This window comes from Lactuca saligna, chromosome 5, assembly GCF_052625555.1.
Source record: "Lactuca saligna cultivar CGN05327 chromosome 5, ASM5262555v1, whole genome shotgun sequence".
Lineage (NCBI taxonomy): Eukaryota > Viridiplantae > Streptophyta > Magnoliopsida > Asterales > Asteraceae > Lactuca > Lactuca saligna.
The window spans coordinates 301305462-301326498 of NC_136421.1; the positions used below are offsets into that span (position 1 = coordinate 301305462).

The 21037-nt window shown below is 34.8% G+C and overlaps 2 protein-coding genes across 2 annotated transcripts; both read left to right on the plus strand.

Moving 5' to 3' along the window:
- The first annotated feature begins 16441 nt into the window (after positions 1-16441).
- Positions 16442-18139, plus strand: LOC145046954 (uncharacterized). The gene is made up of 3 exons (XM_078995211.1): positions 16442-16508; positions 16604-18010; positions 18108-18139. Exons 1-3 carry the CDS (start codon positions 16442-16444, stop codon positions 18137-18139), a joined length of 1506 nt encoding a protein of 501 aa, XP_078851337.1.
- Positions 18140-18248: 109 nt separating this feature from the next.
- LOC145048382 (protein FAR1-RELATED SEQUENCE 7-like) lies at positions 18249-20114 on the plus strand. Its single transcript, XM_078996849.1, has 4 exons — positions 18249-18687; positions 18768-19017; positions 19111-19658; positions 19746-20114. Exons 1-4 carry the CDS (start codon positions 18262-18264, stop codon positions 19914-19916), a joined length of 1395 nt encoding a protein of 464 aa, XP_078852975.1. The 5' UTR covers positions 18249-18261; the 3' UTR covers positions 19917-20114.
- Positions 20115-21037: the final 923 nt, after the last annotated feature.

Consider the following 21037-nt stretch of genomic DNA (forward strand, 5'->3'; position numbering starts at 1 on the left):
TCCACTCAGTTTTATTTGTATTACAGGAAGTGGCGCAAGGGCATAAGATGGATGAACCATCAAGTTGTTTTGTTTACAAGTCTGTATATGTATATATTTGTTGAATGACTTGTAATTTTACCGTTTATGCTTCATGGTATGTATCGGAACATGACATCCCGAGTTTTGATTATATAATGAAAATACATTTCTTTTATGAAATGCTTTGGTAAATATTATTTTATCATACTTTGTTTTTGGGAACAGATTCCGCAACTCTTTCAAATCAAAAGGATTTACTCTGAAATTATTTTAAAAACATAAATGAAAATCGGTCTTTTCTGGCCGAGACAGTTGGGGAGGACCAAGAAGTGGAGGACTAAGAAGAATGTTTTCTTCGTCTTCTTCATCTTCAATGAATCGTCTCAGAAACAGGTGCTACTATGGTGATTCTGTAGAAATATGGACTTTATGGACTCAATTAAACCCAGGAAGAAGGTTTATATGATGCCCAAACTACCAGAATAAACTCAAAGCTTGCAAGTACTTTCGTTGGGTGGATCCTCCTCTACCAAACCAATGGTATACAAATATCTTATTCGTATTACACAACAATGTGAATCTTACTGGAGTACTTGTTCTGTGGTTCTCTTGATAATATGTCGGTATGTCCTTATAACCATTATCACTACAGCTCCCACTATTTACAGATTTATCAGAGCTCCCGCTGCTTCTTGAAAATTTGCATATCCTTTGACCAGAGATAGGTTTTTCATGATTTTGGGATCCTCCCACTAAAGAATCTGAAGTTGGACTGTAAACACCAGAATGAACTGAACCCGACTTCCCAAACTTAGGTGGATTTCCTATCTTTGCAAAACTGATTTTATTCTATCTGCTAATAGAACAAGGCTTAGAAGCATCTGTCACATTATTCAAATATGACATCCTCCCACTGGATACAAGTTTCCTCATGCCCTCCCCACTCTTATGAATAAATATTTTGTGGCATAGAGTGGATGTTCTAACTCCTTTAACAGTGCTTGCTTCCTCTTCGAAAACCTCCACCATATATAGTGTACCATGTTTCCGACCCTTAGCAATGATCAAGTTTCCCTTCTTCACTTTCCACTTGTGATCACCAAATTTAACATGATGACTTTCATTATCAAGTTGTCCAACTAATATCAACATTCTCTTTAGATATGGAATGAACTTGACATTCTTTAAAGTCCAATACGTGCCCAAGTTTATATTGAGAACCATATCTTCGACACACATGATATCCAGACACTTGTTATCTTCTAGCCTGACCTTCCCTTGGTAATGCCTGAAGTTCTACATCACATCTCTAGAATAACTAGCATGAAATGACGCACTAAAATCCAAGACCCAAGATTCTATTAAATTTTCAACTAAACAAATAAGTGTGTCACCTTCATAATCTTCTACAATATTCATCACCTTTTGGCCTTTACATGCCATGAGCATTGGGCAATGACTTTTGACATGACCACTCCCTTTGCAGTTCTAATAGGTCACGTCCCTCCCGTTGTTCTATCCACCTCCATTTCTCGACTTTGATCTTCCACTATCCCCACATCCTCTGTTGGACCCCCTTCATCTATCTTCAGTACTCAAAAGACTATTCAGAGCTTCTCCACACTCCGTCTGTGTACATCCTTAATAGGGATTAAATTGTGAATGCCTTCGAATGTCAGCTTAGCACCCCCAGTTGTAACACCTGCAGATTCGGGCTAGTCATTTAAGATATAATAAGCATTAAAAATGATTTTTTATAGAAGATTATCTAGGATAAATAATCTTAACCAAAGTAATAGTTAGGGTTAACAATTGTAACCTATTTGACGTAATAAAGAATAATAATAATTTGAATATTATATGTTTCATGATTATTATTGATGGGTTTTAGTCATAAGATATCCTATGTGCTCATACAAACCCTAATGCTTGGATCTAGGTTTCTCTATTGTACATGCTTGATTGTTATGTAGCAATAACAATCCCAATTCTCCTTGTATTGACTTTGGAAGGCTTAGAGTCACAAATGTCACTCCTCTAATGGTTCACAAACACCATAAGCAAGAGGATGAAGAGGAGAGAGGTTGGAGGCTGCCAAAAAACGTGTGTAAACCCTTACAAGAACATTAGCCACGTTTTTGAGCCTTAAGGGGTCTTTATATAGTTGGGCTATTAAGGTTATCTAACAAGGAAACCCTAATTTGGATGCTTAAGCCCTAAGCAACCCATAGACTCCTTTTAATCAAGCCATTGGACGATTTCCTTATGGGCTTCCCCATAGAATTCGTCCAACCCTTGATACAAGGCAATCCATGGCCCAAATTGCAATTATCCTATAATTACAATACCAGTCCCTTAAGTTTAATTAATATCTTTTAGTCACAAAACTAATTACCAATTAATTATTGACTAATATTAATTAAACAATATGATTTCTCCTTTAATATATTATTCTCATAATACATTAATAAATCATATTTAATCCTTACTCTCCATAAATCATCCTACCAAGTTGCTTTGGTGAAGGCAACCCAAAAGGACCATGCACCATCGGGTCAAGTACATACCAAAATAGTTATGGACTTAGACACTAATCCAACAATCTCCCACTTGGATAAGTCTAACAACTATTCTGCGTATGACTTCAGATCCTGATCTGCAATCGTAGCTTTCCAAAGCCACTGTCAACTCTGATCATATCAGATACGCGTGTCCTTAGATAAGGGATCATATATTCCTCCATTCTAGATATCGTATGAGATATGATTTCAAATCATTCTCTTTGTACTATATCTCGATTTCCGATTTATGACGACAGACTAATTGAACAAATCAAATTAGCCCTAGCCCGGCCGAGCATTTACGTATGTCATCACTAAACCATCGAGGGGCCCAAAGATATCGCTTTTATTCTTTGAATAAAAGGAACGGATAAACTTTGATACAATGCTTGCTTGCACTCACTAACCAGATCGCACACAATAATATGTTTTATAACACCAAGTTACTAGTGCGTTTACACATTATCAATGTGCAACCGATTAGCAAGATACAACTCACACATCTCGGTTTCAAGAATATAAGATGTTATCATCTCACTAATCACTCGAGATAGTGATCCAAGTGAGCGTGGGTTTAATCCAATGCTCAAATCATATTCATAAGCACTCATGAACGTTGCAGCAAACATTTGCTTATGTCTAATACTCTTTTAGACAATCCACACACCAATTAACGACAGTCTTCATTCATATCTACTTCCAACATATGAACGACTGTGGCCCGTTTGAATAATTCGATTATTCTTAATAAACTCAATTATTCTGGAAGTCAAAACATGCAAGGTGAAACACAAGAATAATACTAATCCCATATGGCCTCAAACCTTTGAGTATAAACAAAACACGTTTTATTTATCACCATATCGATTACTCATTATTTGTCGTTTCGGGTAATCAACTTCTTACTTGAATTCCAACACTTGTCCCATGCTCCTAACATGCACACAATGTTTACCTATGGTTCTTACTTTTGTGAAATAGACAAATTGAACACGTTTCCAATCCTTCTCATTTTACAACTCCAAATCCATTTTCTTAAGTGTAAGAATATCAAATTCTCGCTACTTATAGAATATGCTAGATTCAAACACTTTATGCAACGATCCTTTCGTAATGTCACTGCACCAAGGTCACAAAGATTATTGCCAATGATATTACAAAGTCCTCTATCGGAGATTGTTACAAGACAATTCCTTAGATATGATGTCTCTCTCTCAAAGTACATTCCTTTGAACATCCTTTTGCATAAAGGTTTCTAATCTAGTCAATTTTTTTTTTAATATTTACTTCCCAATATGGACACACTTCCATATTTTCCATATGACAACTAATTTCTTAATAGAATCTTATCTATTCGTAATGATGCCGTATTGTCCATCCAATATGGAAACATTTCCATAATTTCCAATACTATACTTCCAACTACTCACAAGCAACCAATCCTCATCGAACTTTGGATTGTCCTTTGATAGTTGTTTAATTATTTTAGTCAAAAACCGATTCTAGTCCCTTTTCCCTCTAAATGCGCTAGACATTTGGAAAATCTTAGAATGGTCAAACATTAAATCATTTGCAATCGATCCTATACTCGAAGCGTATGGGACACGACGCATAATGTTTTATTTGCTATGTTCTCAAAATTCGAATTGCGAAGAGGAATGCCGTAATCATAATCGAAACTTTAAGAACACACTATGCACCTTTGACTAAATTTATTAACATTCCACAACCTAATCCTTTAGATTTGAAATGAAGCATAATATTCTCTCCCTTAATTATAGCAAAACAACCTTTCAACTCTTACAACTTTGCAAAGTATGACTCTTGTTTTCTATAATTAATATTGCCAACTATGCAATACTTGCCTTAATAATCATACAATCATAACATTTATGCTCCCACTATCACGATGATTATTATGAAACATAACACTTATGCTCCCACTAGTTTCGACATGTATTAATAAACATCTTAACTTTCAGAAAAACAATACTTATTGAATTTCTTAAGTTCATGTTTCTAATACTTAGTGCTTTGATAATCTTTATCAAGGCTTCTTGAACTTATACACTTTTGCCTTAGATAGTTCATATGTGTGTCTTAACAATTAAGACTAATTGCCAAACCTCACAATTCAAATTATGGAAAGGGATGCCGTAACCATGATCGAATTCGAGAATGCAATTTTACGATTACTATCTTTTAAAATCTTTCTTAGTGAAAGCATTTTCTCACAATCATTTTCATGAAGGAGGAAATCTTATGACACTTAGATTTAAATGGTGTATTTGTTCCTATCCATGTGAATTTGTTAAAACAAAGTTTACAACAAATTCAAACTCATATGGATCGAATTTTCTTAATCTTGATTTCTTGCCTTATGGTAGCACAGCTGCCCACCACGTCTTCCAAGTAGTTAAGCAGCTCACCTTTTCCTATCAATGTACTTTCCATTGATCAAGGTCCTTGCCTTTTATGCATTCAAATGAGAACTCATAGGACTCACATGCATAATTAATTCGATTGGATTGGCACAGAAACAAAATAATGTCTTCACGATAGATTGTAAACCTCAACTCGTGTGCTAGTGATGATCAATAAGGTTTATTTGATTTGTTCTTGAAACCTTTCAAGACCATTAAGACTCCCACTGACTTCTTGACATATAAGATTCTTTTGTCAATAAACATTTCTTGACAACCAAATATTCAAGAGTTAGTGTAGCTTTTATCAAAACAAAACACTTCATAATTTTGGTCTTAGTTGGTGTCTTATCCAATACATCACAACTTTCCACAATTGATGAATGTTATAAACCTTCTTAATACTATTCACTCAATGTCACAATCTTGACTTTAAGACTTGTTTTTGAAACGAAGTATGATAGACTTCTTGATTTAAACAATTTCTTCAATCCTTGATCTCTCTTCTTAGACATACAATTGTACTAAGATTCACTTAGAGGATCAATTGAGATATGGTTCTTAATCATTAAGAACTATCATAAAGCATAAAAGCTACTCTCCCTTCTTCTTATAATGGAGAAACTCTTATCTTTCTGCCTACTTGATTCTTCTTATTCGTTTTGCTATTGATCTAAACCCTTTAATCAACTCAAAATTACACTTAATCTTGTAAGTGTAATCATATTTACTAAGCCTTTAGTAAATCATGACGAATATATTTGTTACTCTTATGGTGAACTTGATCAACACACAACTTTGTGTACTCGATCTCCTAATTCTTCACTTGACACTTTGTCAACGAATTTGTCTAATTTCCAAATACGAAATTTCTCATTCATCGTGCATCCACGTTGCATGATTCCAAGTTTCTGTCCAATTGAAACTTGGGCGATGAGAAACTCTCCCTATTTGGTAAATTCCTGACATTTCCATAAATAACATAACTAAGAATCATATCCATTCGTTGTAGAAATATTCAAACATCAATTTTCATAATGATTTCATTGCAAGGAAATAAACAAATAAATAAGTGAGTCAAAATTTATTTTATTTATAAAAGCAGCGGAAAAACATTTGTCCTTACAATGCAAAATCCATTGAAAACTATGTAAAAGAAAATTTCTAACAACTCTATCATAACTATCTAAGCTCCAAATCCAATCTTCAAGTCCATGCGATCAAGATCCATCTCTTGTGATTAGATTCATCTTGCTCTCTCATCAAGCTTCCTTTCTTTTCACCGATCCTTCAAAACATTCAAATGCAATCTTATCACATCATGTATTAAGAATCAATGAATAGGAACTTAACGGAGTTAGATAGTGGATTCTTACCTAAAGCGTAGTCATACTTTTGACTCTCCCATCTCTTAGATCTCTTAGGTAAATAGGGCAACTTCGTCTCCAATGCCCCTTCTCTTGGCAATAAAAGCAAATTGACTCTTTTGGAACAACACATGGAACTACTTCAGACATCGCCTTTCTCTTATGATCAAACTTTTCGATCATTGCATGTCTTTCATTGCCATTGTCTATATCCATAGAGGTATTGAAGGCAGATTCACCAATCAACTTTGCTTTTCTATTGCGCCAAACCATTGTTGATTCAGCAGCAATAAGCATATAGGTGAGATCAATAAGGGTCACATCGTGGTTCATCATATAGTACTCTCTTACGAACTCACTATACAAGTTAGGAAGTGATTGAAGGACCCGATCAACAGCCATCACTTCACCGACAACGGATCCCATCATTTTTAACCTATCAATGTGTGACTTCATCCCTAAGACGTGTGCACACACCGACTTGCCCTCTTTATGTTTTCTTGCCAAAAGGGCTTGAGTGATATTAAACCTTTCAATCTTACAATCTTGTGGGTTAGGGAGAATAATTAGAGGAGGAGGAGGAAGTGAAGCATGATTTCTTGTTCCTCGATCGAATCGTGGAATATCATCTTCATGTGGAATACTTGTTCCACAGGATTTGGGAAGACCATAGTTGTCGAACTTTGACATCGGGAGAAAAACGAATTCAAGTTAGTTGATTGATTGAGTCTTTGGTAAATCACCCAAATGAAATTCCAAGGCTAGGACCCAACACAATATCCTACAACTCGGGAGAGGGATGCCGTAACCAAAATTGCAGAACATTTGAAGGTAAGTGAATGACGATTTACTAATTTCCACCATGAAAAACGAAAAAGAAATTTAAGTTTTAAATCTATGAAAACTCCTAGATCCTTTGAGATTCATTGAACATTTCAATGGCATGTTTAAATCTCGATATGCCCTTCTTGTTTGTGACTGGGATGCCGAGGATCACAAAGCGGGTGTGAATAACCATGCAAACTACATGGTGCCCTCACATGTTACAATCACCTATTCGATGTGCCGGTAAACCACACACGCTCCACCGAACTATGACAAACATTGAGTCACCCTTTGCTACCTTTGCTCAGAACCATTTAGTGTGCCGGTAAACCACACACGCTCCACTAACGTCTTCGCAAGGGCACAAAGTGTAATTTCATGGAATTGCATCAATTCACTTTTGCCTAAGTAACTAAGATCGGGAATTTGAAAAACATTTAGTTACTTTGTATTTCATTATACTTATAATGGAAGGTTTCGTCCTATCCTACCCGTTCGGCTAACGACCATCCACTAGTCAAGAGTGCGGTGGGTAAGAGTGGATACCCATTCAATCGCCATTTTATAGGCAATTTCCTTAAACACCCCTTATAGACCAGCTTCGTGAATGAGGCCTACTAACGGTAAGACTGACTTTTACTCATACATATATATAATGTTAGACTTTTAATATTATATATAGTATAGGGTGCATTTTATACTTTTAAAATACTATGTGGTTAACTTTAACAATTACACTTTTAATTCAATTAAATGGTTAACCTAAACTTTTATGGATTTATTAAACCTCTTTTAATTATACTCCTTAATTAATTAATAAAACCATAAGGGTGTGATTTGAACTTTTCAAAACATTACTAGAGTTTTAGAATTTAACATTTCTAATTAAACCTTTAATCAACTTTTAAATTCCAAAACTTGAGGGCAAGTTTTGAAACATTTCAAAACATTAGGGTTTTAACTATTTAAATTTCAAAACTCCAAAACTTTTGGGTTCAAATTTAAACTATAAAACCTAAAGGGGAAAATATGAAACCTTTCATAACAACAAGGATCAAATAACAAATAATTTTAAATTAACATTTAATCACATAATTATCCATATTTGATTTATTTAATGATTTCTTGCAAAACAATTTATTAATTTACTCAAAATAATTAATCAATTATCTTATAAGGAAACAATTATCTTGTTAATTGATAATTATCTTTAATTAGATCAAGAATATAGTCATATATATATCATAAAATCGGATTTATATTGATCTAACATGATAAGGTAACTATTCATATGCAAAAACAGCAAGAAATCCCGAAATAAGCATTATCTGACGAGTTGACTCGTCGAGTCTGCATGGACTCGGCGAATTCAGCCATGGACTCGATGAGTCCAGCCTCCACAATCCAAAAAATCGAATTTTTCAGTTATACAATGCATCAATACAATTGAAACCAAGCTAGACTCTGATACCACTGATGGGTTTTAGTCATAAGACATCCTATGTGCTCATACAAACCCTAATGCTTGGATCTAGGTTTCTCTATTGTACATGCTTGATTGTTATGTAGCAATAACAATCCCAATTCTCCTTGTATTGACTTTGGAAGGCTTAGAGTCACAAGTGTCACTCCTCTAATGGTTCACAAACACCATAAGCAAGAGGATGAAGAGGAGAGAGGTTGGAGGCTGCCAAAAAACGTGTGTAAACCCTTACAAGAACATTAGCTACGTTTTTGAGCCTTAAGGGGTCTTTATATAGTTGGGCTATTAGGGTTATCTAACAAGGAAACCCTAATTTGGATGCTTAAGCCCTAAGCAACCCATAGACTCCTTTTAATCAAGCCATTGGACGATTTCCTTATGGGCTTCCCCATAGAATTCGTCCAACCCTTGATACAAGGCAATCCATGGCCCAAATTGCAATTATCCTATAATTACAATACCAATCCCTTAAGTTTAATTAATCTCTTTTAGTCACAAAACTAATTACCAATTAATTATTGACTAATATTAATTAAACAATATGACTTCTCCTTTAATATATTATTCTCATAATACATTAATAAATCATATTTAATCCTTACTCTCCATAAATCATCCTATCAAGTTGCTTTGGTGAAGGCAACCCAAAATGACCATGCACCATCGGGTCAAGTACATACCAAAATAGTTATGGACTTAGACACTAATCCAACAATTATAATATAATAAAATATGAAAAATCAATCGAATTGTCAGTAAATCTTAAAAATAAGTGTGCCAATATATATATATATATATATATATATATATATATATATATATATATATATATAATATTTAGGAAGTATATGTCGTCCCGATCCCGAAAATATAAAATTCGTCAAAATCCGAATCCGTGTGAATTATATATGATTTTTAGAATATATAAAAATTAGTCACGCACAACGAATGTATGACGTAAAAAACTACGAAGAAAATAGTTGACTTTTAGCTAATGCGACCAAAATGAAAATCGCAGTACTCCTTAAAATAAGATTTTTGAGAAAATGAATGCCAAAGACGGAGTTCATACGAGAGAGTTGTGATTTTAGAAAAATTATTTAATTTTATAAAAATATGGACAAAAATATAAATTCAAAGTTAGCCGACAGAGTCTAAAGGAAAGTTGTAGATCTCATCGATAGCTAAGCGTGGATATAAAGAATGTCAAAAACAGAGTTCATATGAACGAGTTATACGTATTACAATAAAGTGTAAATCATATATTACATATATATACATATGTTTATATCATTAGAAGGGTATCGACGATGTGGTTGTTATAAGACTAGTGTTGAGTACTTTCGACATTAGTTTAGTACAAATATCATTAAATCTATTTAAACTAGTATTATAAACGAGTGTTTAGTCATTTAAGTAAATATAGATGGTGGTTTTTGAAAATTCAATTACAATAAATAAGAGGCTCTCATATTTCTTGCACCATTCTGTTGATTCAAGAGTCTTATTCTTCTTGTCCCTCGATCATTTCGGTCCCTCGTGATTCGACTTCTCTTTCTGTAGTTTTTAGTATAGTAAGGTGAGCATTGAAGCGCTGCAAGAATCTTTATTGGAAAGATTCAACGACAAAGTTATGCCCCTGTAGAGCCCGACTCCTAGCTAAGTAAGTTATGCTACGTTACTTTAAATATGGCTTATAATATCGTTATTATGAACCTATAAATAAAATTTATCAGTGATTCAAAAGGCTTGATTTATTCTCTTATCTGATGATCCATTATTTTCTCAAAAGGTTTGTTCATTTGTCACATACTCCATGAACCTCAAGTGCTCCATTGAGTCCTAAGTGCTCCAAATGCTTCATGAACATGATCTAAATGCTCAATGTTGGACAAGACTTCATACCTCAACACAAAATTATTTCAAAGCATATACATATATTTAGATTATGTATAAGGTATATGTTAGAAACATGTAGCAGAATATGTAAGTATATCTAGAGTATGTGTGAGTATAAGATGATAAAGATATTTGTTGATACCTAAGAGATGGTAGATAGAGATAGAGTACGATTATATGTAGTATAATCATAAGCGCGTGTATGTATGTTTAGACATGTATGGTATTATGTAGAATAACTATTAATAAACATATATAAAGATTAAGTGCCTAATGAGCCAAGTACTATATGTATAGTAGAAGATCTCTTAATGAGATAAAGAGATAGAATGTTTATGGGATAATAATTATGTGATGAGTCGCATAATATATATAAAAAAAAGTAGAAAGATGATTCCTTCGAGAATGAGATAGAGGTTCTTTCGGGGACAAGAGTATGCTTCATTTGGGAATAAGAGTATGATTACTTCGAGAATAAGAGTATGATTCCTTTATGAATGGGATTTTGTACATGTGGGGAAAGAGATGATGATTATTTAGGGATTTAAGTAGACGGTTCCTATGAGAATCCAGATTGTGTATAATTAGAGGATATAGAGAAAATGTTCCTTGAGATGAACAATATAAGAGAGTTATTTGTAAGAACTTAGAGGTAATCCATAGAGGGTTAAGAGCAAGGAACCCATGAATGGATTTGTAACATCCCAAAAATAGTGATAACATTTTTCATTTTTGAAATCATAAAAACCATACATCATATGTCTCAAAACCATCATAATACAAATGTATAAAAAACATGAGAGTAAAATGATCATCAATGCGGAAATCATAAGGGGATGACATGCGATCACATCAAACCCCTTCCTTTAAAACTATAAGTACCTGAGAAAAGTTAAACCACAAAATTGTAATCACAAAGCTTAGTAAGTTCCCAAAATACCACACACCATACAAACATTGCCATGGACTACCCCCATGGCCTTGCATACAAGTGTCATGGATTACCTATATGGTCTTTCGTACCATTTCCATAGGTTTCCCCCATGGTCTTCCTTTGTAGTGCCTTGGCTACCCCTAAGGTCTTACATACAGGTGTCATAGGCTACCCCCATGATCTTTCATACAAATGCCAAGGGCTACCCCCGAGGTCTTCCATTCGAGTATCACAAAGACAAGTAGCATCATACATAACACAATCCAGTGGGTCAACATTGGTTCCTTTGACCTATAAGTACGGTGAAAATACTCACCTCTCAAATGATAATCAACTATTACTACTCTCACTGCCGAAAATACAAATGCTATACACCACCTATATACTAACACAAAGTAAACCCTTAGCCCATCTTTCCATACTAGGAGTTTGACCAAAAGTCAACTCAAGTAAAAAAGTCAACGATCAAAGTTGACTTCAGTCGACTGCCATGTTGTGGCCCACAAATGACAAAACAAATGATGATTTCTGAGTCACCGTGCTGTAGCAACCTAGGGCCACGCCTTATGCACCAAATTCTTAACAACTTAATGGGTTAAGTTGTTTCCTTCGATGCCAAAATCTCTAAAGCTTATATCTGGTCCTTTTTATGTTCTAGATGGATAAAGTTTCCAAATTTATCCCTTAAGAACCTCTAAGATATCAATATATTAAACCCTCGGTCCAATAAATGCAAAACATGACATGAACTTAACCATTAAGCATTTAATATCTAAAGTTCTTAGTCCAACAACTCCAAGAGAGTTTCCAACACCAAAACTAACCTAAAAGTTGGTGTTTTATAGACATGCATTTCTTGAACTCACATCAAGTTAAAATAAGGATTACGACTAAAAATCCCATGTATGGCTCAAAATCCAACCATACTTTAGATCCAAACCATCAACCACTCCAAATGTCCTAGGGATTCATAAAGTTGAAACCTTTATGGTATCTCACCATCCCAACAAACAAGAACAAGAGGAATATAAGACAAAATTAAATATCTAGCAACCTAACAACATAAAGGTGGAGTCGTGGACTATGAGACTCATTCCTAAGTATGAAATTATTTTCGACTTGTGTATAGGTACTTTTTGGCCACGGCGTGGTGAAGCCTCACCACGATGTGGCGATAAGCTTTTGGGCCACATATTTTTATGGACCACCGCGGTGTGGTGGTGTTGAACCACGACGTGGTGGGGGGTGATAAAGAAAACCATTGAGTTTAAGGGGTTGATCCCTATTTAAATATCCTTAACTCCTCATAGCCTCCCTCACATCAACCTCCATTCCCCCAAATCGTTCCTTGTAAACCCTAATCACCTTCCACCATTTTTGAGATAGTTTGGTGCACTTTGAATATAGAGAAGGAAAAAGGACGAGGAAGGGAGCAAAGATCAAGCAAGCAGGTTCCCATTCTTTATCTTGGCACTCTTCTGGACCCCTATAAGCGTCTAGTACTTGTTTTTTATCTTACAAAGTCGTTAGATCTTGAGTTTTGTCCCACTAGCCTCTTATTTTTGATTGTTGAGATGGTTAAACCTCATAAAGTTTGCAACTTTATGAATCTCCAGGTCAAGGTAATATAGTAGTGTCTTGGATATGGACTATAATCAAGTTTTGATGACATGCATAAAAATTAGGTCATAAATCCTCATTTGGACCTAATATGGGTTTAAGACATGCATTAGGCATGTATGTCTATAAAACACCCAACTTTTGGGATGATGTAGGTGTTAGAATCACTTATAGAAAAGGATGGACTTCGGAATTGATGGATTAAGTGCTTATTGGTTAAGCCCTTGCATTATTAAGCTTTATGGATTGGGTTTTGGACCTTTATGGGTAGTTCCAATGGATAAAGATAGAAACTTTATCCTTCTACACCATATTCTGGACTAGATCTGAGCTTTGGAGCTATTGGGATCGTAGAAAATAACTTAATGTATTAAGTTGTTGGAACTCAGGTAACCACGATGTGGTTCTATGTCAAGTATCAACACGACGTGTTGGCTGGGATTTTCCCGACTGTTTGGATGTTGGTGGAACACGGCGTGGCCAAGGGGCACCACGACGTGTTGGAGTCAACATGGACGATTGACTTTGACTTTTGACTTTTGACTTTTTCCAATTTCGTCATAAGGGGTATTTTACATATTTTGAGCTGTGTTTGAAGATTGATCACTATTTGATGAATATGTGATAGGTAGAACTGGCATTCGAAGCATGAACCTATTCAACTATTGTCTAGATTCTAAGGCGTGTTTCCTCACTATGATTAGCGAGTCGAAGACACCAACTGCGACCCATGGTTTTGTTATGTTAGGATGCTAGATGTATGTGTGACTCTTGCATATGTTATGTGTTATGATTAGTGGGTCGAAGGCACTATGTCGTGGCAACTCCAAAACAACCAACTATGAATAATAAAATCTACCTCAAAATTTAAATGTTATAGGATTAAAGAGAATAACCATGATTAAGGGTCCACGAGGGCTCATTAAAGAAAAAAGTAAGTACGGATGAGTATACCTAAAATGTAATAGGATGCTGTTTCCCTTATATGATAGAGATGACTGTTGTACGAGAAAGGACCATTAGGTCTATATGAGAATAAATGTTGAGGCATTAGAGTTGATAATAGAATATGAAAAGTAGGAAGAGTATGAGACAAGCATGCTAAAAGTAAGAGACATGTTAAGAGCAAAGTAAGATTATAAAAAAAAACATGCATGGAGTATGAGCAGAACATACAAAGTATGAGAAAGATAAGAGATATAAAAAGAATAATATTAAGAGAGATATAAAGGAAGAGAATATAAAGTATGAGTAGAGTATGAGATGAGTATGAGAAGATATTAAGAAAAGGATATGAGAAAAAAATGGATGATAGGGAAAGAAACAGATGAAATGAGAAAGAGTAGAAGAAAATATTAGAGAAGAGTAGAAGAGATAGATGAAAGAAGAAATAATATCAGTGTATGTTATTAGATAAAGAGTTAGATTGCAGAGTAAGAGAAAGAAGAGAGATAGACGGAAAGAGTACATGGACATGAAAACAAATAAAAATATAATTCATCAGCCATATGGTCTGATGTTGTAGAGATTTTCATGTTTTGCAGGTGTATATAGCAGTCGTGGTATGTGGGAAGACAAGCACAATGAGTTACAATATATTTAATTTCCTTGCTATTTCAATTTCTATGTAAGATTTTATTATAAACACGTGATTGACCATGAGATTTAAAGTTTTTTATTTTGGTAGAATTTGCATTGTAGATAGAACTCTAATAATTGCCTTAGATAACTGTATATAAAATACGAGTCATTATAAAGGTGATGTATACTTGTATCATATTGCATATTATGATTCTCAAAGATGAATGAAATACAATATGTGAGTATAATGAAAATGAGATCGTTCTACCGACACAAACATTTGTGGTTGGAAGCGATGAGTACTTGACAATGAGAGTAATAATTAATGATGTTGAGCCCCATCATGTTCTTCGTAGAGACCTGGCGAAACATATTTTGACTGTTGCCACATCAATCTTAATGCAGTACTAGTCGATGATTTAGACGACCAATTTTCCGATGAAGATGTCCTTTAGGCCTTTCTATATTTCGTATTTTAATTTCTAGGTTTCATAATTTTATTTTCTATGTTTTGTATTTTTAGATTCTATGTTGTTTGTTTTTTATAGGTTTGTTGTAATTTCCTTTCAAGTTTAATGAAATTTTAGTTTTAAAATAATTTGTTTAAATTCATTATTTTTAATATAATTAAATTTTAGAAAAATTAAATAACATATGATACATGATAACATATGGTCTATAGATTATAAACTTTCATAGCAACATGACAAATTCTATGTGGTATTTACGTGGTCTGTGAGAAGTGTGATACTGCTGCCTCTAGCCTAATACATAAATATGATCTCTCTAGCCTAATGCATAAACACGATGAACATGCTTTGAGGTCATTTCTTAGTACTTGAAAAAATATAGTTTGTGGGATAGATGTTTTAGAAACATTGTCTGACTTTATGAATAATTAATTGTGAAACTTATGTATTACATGAATTATTTAATAAATAAATAAATATAAAATGTCTAAGTATTTAATATTGAGAAAATTTTAATTAAAATGTAAGTTTATTAATAACATTGATATCCATTTATTATTATATTTATTGCAATTATTACATTAACATATTATGTAAAATTAAAAAAATAGAAAAACTTATAAAATAACATGTGGAAAAAATTTAATTCAAAATAACCACAAAATAACATTTGACAAATTAAATAAGAGTTTGACAAATGAAAAAAAAAACAAAAATTAATTTATTAAAATAGATTGGCTTATATGATCATAATCGGATAAAGTTGATAAAATTTTATTTTTATTTATTCAGATATTTTTAAATATGAAATCATGTTTAACGGTTCATTGATGAAACGTGGAATCAAATCAGCTTTATCTGGACAACAAACCAAATAGTATTTCGATGGTGTATTTTTATATGACAAAACTTCAAAAATGGTCCCTGTGGTTTCCAGAAATATCAAGTTTAGTCCCTAAGTTCAAAAAACCTCACAGATGGTCCCTGTGGTTTCAAAACTTTTAACAAATGGTCCCTCCAGCTCACTCCGTTAGCATTTCACCGTTAACTCATTTTTTAATAAAATATTGCAGGGGTAATTTCGTCATTTCAGTTGTAACCTCCTCTCTTTAATATGAAATGATTACTTGCTTGCACATCACTACCCGTCCCTCTCCCAAGAAGATAACCAGTTACAGGTTTAGTCATCGGGTTCATTCCCATCGAAGAAGCAAGAACTGAAATTGGGATTTAGGGTTTTAAGCTGCAGAAATTGCAATGGTGCTATCAATATGGTGTTTTAGAGAAAAATTTGTAACCGTGGAGGACTTAGGAAAAACATACGGTACAATACTACAACAAAACTTGTTTTTTCTTGGTCTATTGTATTGACGTAAGGAAATCATTGGTTTTACTCTTTCTTTTTTTTTGTGTTTACAGAAGGTTATGAGAACTATTTCACGTTGAAGATACACTACAGTGGTGTCTTCACCAAAGCACCTGGAAGGAAATACGTTGATGGTGTTGTAGCATATGTAGATTATGTTGACACTGATTTATTTTCAGTTCATGATCTTGACGACATGGTTCGAGAACTAGGGTACAAAACTGAGCAAACCCTTTACTACCATTTCTGTATCCCTGAATACCCTTTGGACTATGGCTTAATGCCTTTAGGTAATGATCAAGATGTACTTAAAATGGTATCATATGTCCCTAAACACAGACTTATTAGGGTGTATATTGAAACTGGTCAGACAAGGGTAGATAGTTATTACAAGTCTCCTTCTAAAGTTGTTATTGAAGAGTTGGAGCCTGATAGTGTGTCACCTGAAATGAATAGAAAGAAACCTTGTAGGAGAGAAGCAGGCTCATGTAGTAGAAAGCTTGATCTAAACAAGTCTATGAACCCTGATTATGAGCAGTCACAAGTGTTAGATGTTGATGAAGGCCATGATTACTCAAAGAGTATTGTACCATTTATAAGGTCACAAGGTAAAGAAAGTCATGTCATTCAAAAGGAAGTGGTGAATCATGAAATTGAAACTCAAGAAGAAGTGATCACTAGTGCAGTTGAAACTGAAGAACAATTGGGAACTTACCATGTACAGGAACCAAGCTGCCAAGCTGATAATGGAGCTAATACTACAACAGTTGATGACTATGAACCATTTGTAGAGGACTACTCACTTTATGCTGATTATGATGCTGAGTTTAATGTTCAAACTTCATTTGAAAAACAACCAGAAGTGGATTATCTAGAGGGTATGGTGAGTGATGATAGTGGAGATGCTTTCTACTCTGAGAGTGGCCATGGTTCTGAGGATAGTGGAGATGATTCTGATGACAGTGAATACAATGTGGATGAGTCTAACATACAATTTGATGTAGATGTAGACATGAGTGAATTCCATAATGCTGTTGATGTAGATGAACATGGAATCTTGAACAATCATTCAAAAGATGATGGGATTGGAGTGGTTGACTTTGATAATGAGTTGGAAGTTATTGCCACTGATGATTATCAATTTGCAGGATTTCATGAAGATGATAGGAAGAGACTCCTAAAAGAGTTGAGTAAGTCAAGTACATGCTCACATGGAGAGGTTCATGTTAAACCATTTCAGATTGGTCAGGTCTTCAAAACCAAGGTTGATGTTAAAAACTACATGAACTCACATGCTGTAGCAACAAGGAGGTCTTTATACCTAGCCAAAAATGACAAAATCCGGATTAAGGTGAAATGTAAAGGTGTTGTAAGTAAGCCTTCTACAGGAGTTGATAGTGGTGGGCCCTCAATCAGAAGCAGGGCAAAGTGCAAGGGTAAAGATGTAATTGCCAATAAAGGTACATGTCCATGGGCAGTCCAAATATCGAGGGCTAATGAAAATCAGGATTGGTTGGTGAAAACGGTACAGGATGAGCATAAATGTTTGCAAACAAGGGCGGTTAAAGCTTGCACTTCCAGATACGTAGCAAACTTAATTGTTCAACAAATACAGAGTAACCCTAAAATTCCAGTGAAAGCTTTACACGAAGAGTTGTGCAAGAAACTGGAGGTAGGAATGTCATTGCAAAAGGTCGCTAGGGCAAAGTCAATGGCTGTGCGTATCATTAGTGGGGACTACCAAGTACAGTATGGATTTTTGAGGGATTATGTGTTGGAGCTACTCAACACTAATCCTGGTACAACAGTTAGGATTGATGTGTATCCAGAAACCTCCCTGTCTGTTACCACAAGAACTTTTAGAAGAATATATGTCTGTTTAGGTGCATTGAAGTTAGGATTCAAATCTGGATTAAGAGATTTTCTAGGTCTGGATGGTACTTTCATGAAGGGCCCTTACCCTGGGCAAGTGTTAACTGCTGTAGGGTTGGACTCAAACAATGGCATATACCCTGTAGCATATGCAGTGGTAGAGACAGAATCAACAAGTAGCTGGACCTGGTTCTTGGAACTGTTAGGAGAAGATCTGGATCTGGGACCAAATTCAAACTTTACCTTCATTTCAGATAGACAAAAGGTGTGTACCACCTAACTTTTTTATTACCTTTACTAAATACATTTGGTTAACTAATGTTGATTACATTGACTTTTGTTTAGGGAATAATACCAGCAATGGAGAAAGTATTCCCTAGTGCAGAACACAGGTTCTGTTTGAGGCATATCCAGGAAAACATGAAGAAGCAATGGAAAGGAAAAGACTTAAGTGACCAGCTTTGGGAGTGTGGTAGAGCAACAACAGTCAATCATTTTAACAGAGCAATGGATGAGTTGAAGAAGATCAATGCAGAGGCTCATGCTTGGGTGTCTAAGATCCCAGAAAACACTTGGGCTAAATCTCACTTTAGTGGTAAGTTTCTAGAAATTTATTGAGAATTGTTAATCTTCCCTTTTGTGTGTTTACTATATGTGTAATTGTCTTCTGTTAATATATATTATTCAGGAAGGGCACATACTGATTGTTTGTTGAATAACCTTTGTGAGGTATTCAATTCAAAGCTAGATGAAGGTAGGGATAAACCTATTATCACTTGCTTAGAGTATATTAGAGAGTATCTCATGAAGAGGTTATGTGTGGTGCAAAAGGAAATAGATAAGTGTGAAGGACTTCTAACCCCTACTGCAACTACACTGTTTGAAAAGATTAAGGCTGATGCATCAAAGTATGTGGCTAAATACAATGGGGCAGGGAAGTACCAAGTGGCAAGCACATGGCAAGACCAATATGTGGTAAACTTGAATGATCACAGTTGCAGTTGTAGGTTTTGGGAGATTACAGGTTTCCCATGTAGACATGCTGTTTGTGCTATATGGGACAAAATTGAAAATGGTGAAAATGCCCCACATGTTGATGAATGGGTCCATCCTTGCTATAGGTTATCAACATGGAAAGCCATGTATTTCAACAAAATTGATCCATTGAATGGACGTACAATGTGGCCTAAAAGTGACTGCCCATTCACTTTACTTCCACCAAAACATAAGACACAGGTTTGTATTTAAAGTACACAAAATATATAGTATACATGTGAACATGGAATGAATTCAATTTTAACTATAGTATATCAACATGTGTAGGTTGGGAGGCCTAAGAAGAAGAGAAGAAGGGGTGTTGATGAGCCAAACAGCCAAGCTGGTAGATTGAGCAGGAAATATTTGGCAATCACTTGTTCAAAGTGTCATAACAAAGGGCACAATTCCAGAACATGTAAAGGGCAGGGAGGCAGTGGTGAAGTTGGAGGAGGCTGAAAATTGACTTTTTAGTGGTTATTAGGATGTTGGTGTTGTAGGTATTTAGAAACTTATGTAATGTGTACTTGTTTGAAGATGTGTTAAGAACTTGAAAACTTTGCATGTAATGGTGTGTATGCACTTTTTGGATCATGGTTGTGTTAAGAACTTTATAACTTTGAATGTAATGGTGTGTATGCACTTTTTGGTGATGAATTAATATGTTTTGTGTACTACCCTTCACTTCACAGATCAATTAATAACAATGTACATTTCAATTGCAAATGAAAACCATCTTCAAGATGCAATTACAATACACTTAACAATTACATTTCAAAAACATTCAAGAAATTGAACAATGAACTATAACAAACTACATTCCATTACCATTACCATTACCACTGCATTACACATTAATCTGATACATAAACCAAATACAACACCACCAATTCCAAAACCACCTACATAAACTGAAAGCAAAAAAACCCCTATCCGATTAAAATAAAAAAAAACCCTGCAATGGTTACAAACCAAAAACCAAAACTCCATTACCATCCAAACCTTCAGAAGATATTTAGAGATTAAAATAATACCAAAAAAAAAACACCCATGAACAAAACAACATCAGCTGGTAGTTCCACAATTGTGCAGTTACAATGGCGACCCTCTCCTCCAATCGATTCTTTGATCTTATCAAACCTGGAATCACCACCAATGCCCTAGCACACATAGGGGGATCAGACCATCGAATGAAACCACATCTTTTACAGTTCCAAAATTGCCTTCCAGGGTTACGATCCGTCCATGAAGTGATCTTCGTTGCTTCATTCCCACATCTGCAAGTCACCATCTTTGAATCAGAAGCGATTAGATGTCGTGAAGGGTGCAACGGTCGAGCAACAGTGGAAAGGAGGAGAGATGATCGACTGATGAAGCTAAAGGATTTGCCCAAAAATCGGACATGCAATTTCTTTTAAAGAGAGGAGGTTACAACTGAAATGACGAAATTACCCCTGCAATATTTTATTAAAAAATGAGTTAACGGTGAAATGCTAACGGAGTGAGCTGGAGGGACCATTTGTTAAAAGTTTTGAAACCACAGGGACCATCTGTGAGGTTTTTTGAACTTAGGGACTAAA

Coding starts and splice junctions, on each gene's coding strand:
- LOC145046954 (XM_078995211.1), top strand. CDS start 16,442: ATGGTGCTATCAATATGGTGTTTTAGAGAAAAATTTGTAACCGTGGAG. Junction 16,509..16,603: donor GGACTTAGGAAAAACATACG/GTACAATACTAC, acceptor TTGTGTTTACAG/AAGGTTATGAGAACTATTTC. Junction 18,011..18,107: donor AGATGTAATTGCCAATAAAG/GTACATGTCCAT, acceptor TTTGCAAACAAG/GGCGGTTAAAGCTTGCACTT.
- LOC145048382 (XM_078996849.1), top strand. CDS start 18,262: ATGGCTGTGCGTATCATTAGTGGGGACTACCAAGTACAGTATGGATTT. Junction 18,688..18,767: donor TCATTTCAGATAGACAAAAG/GTGTGTACCACC, acceptor ACTTTTGTTTAG/GGAATAATACCAGCAATGGA. Junction 19,659..19,745: donor CACCAAAACATAAGACACAG/GTTTGTATTTAA, acceptor CAACATGTGTAG/GTTGGGAGGCCTAAGAAGAA.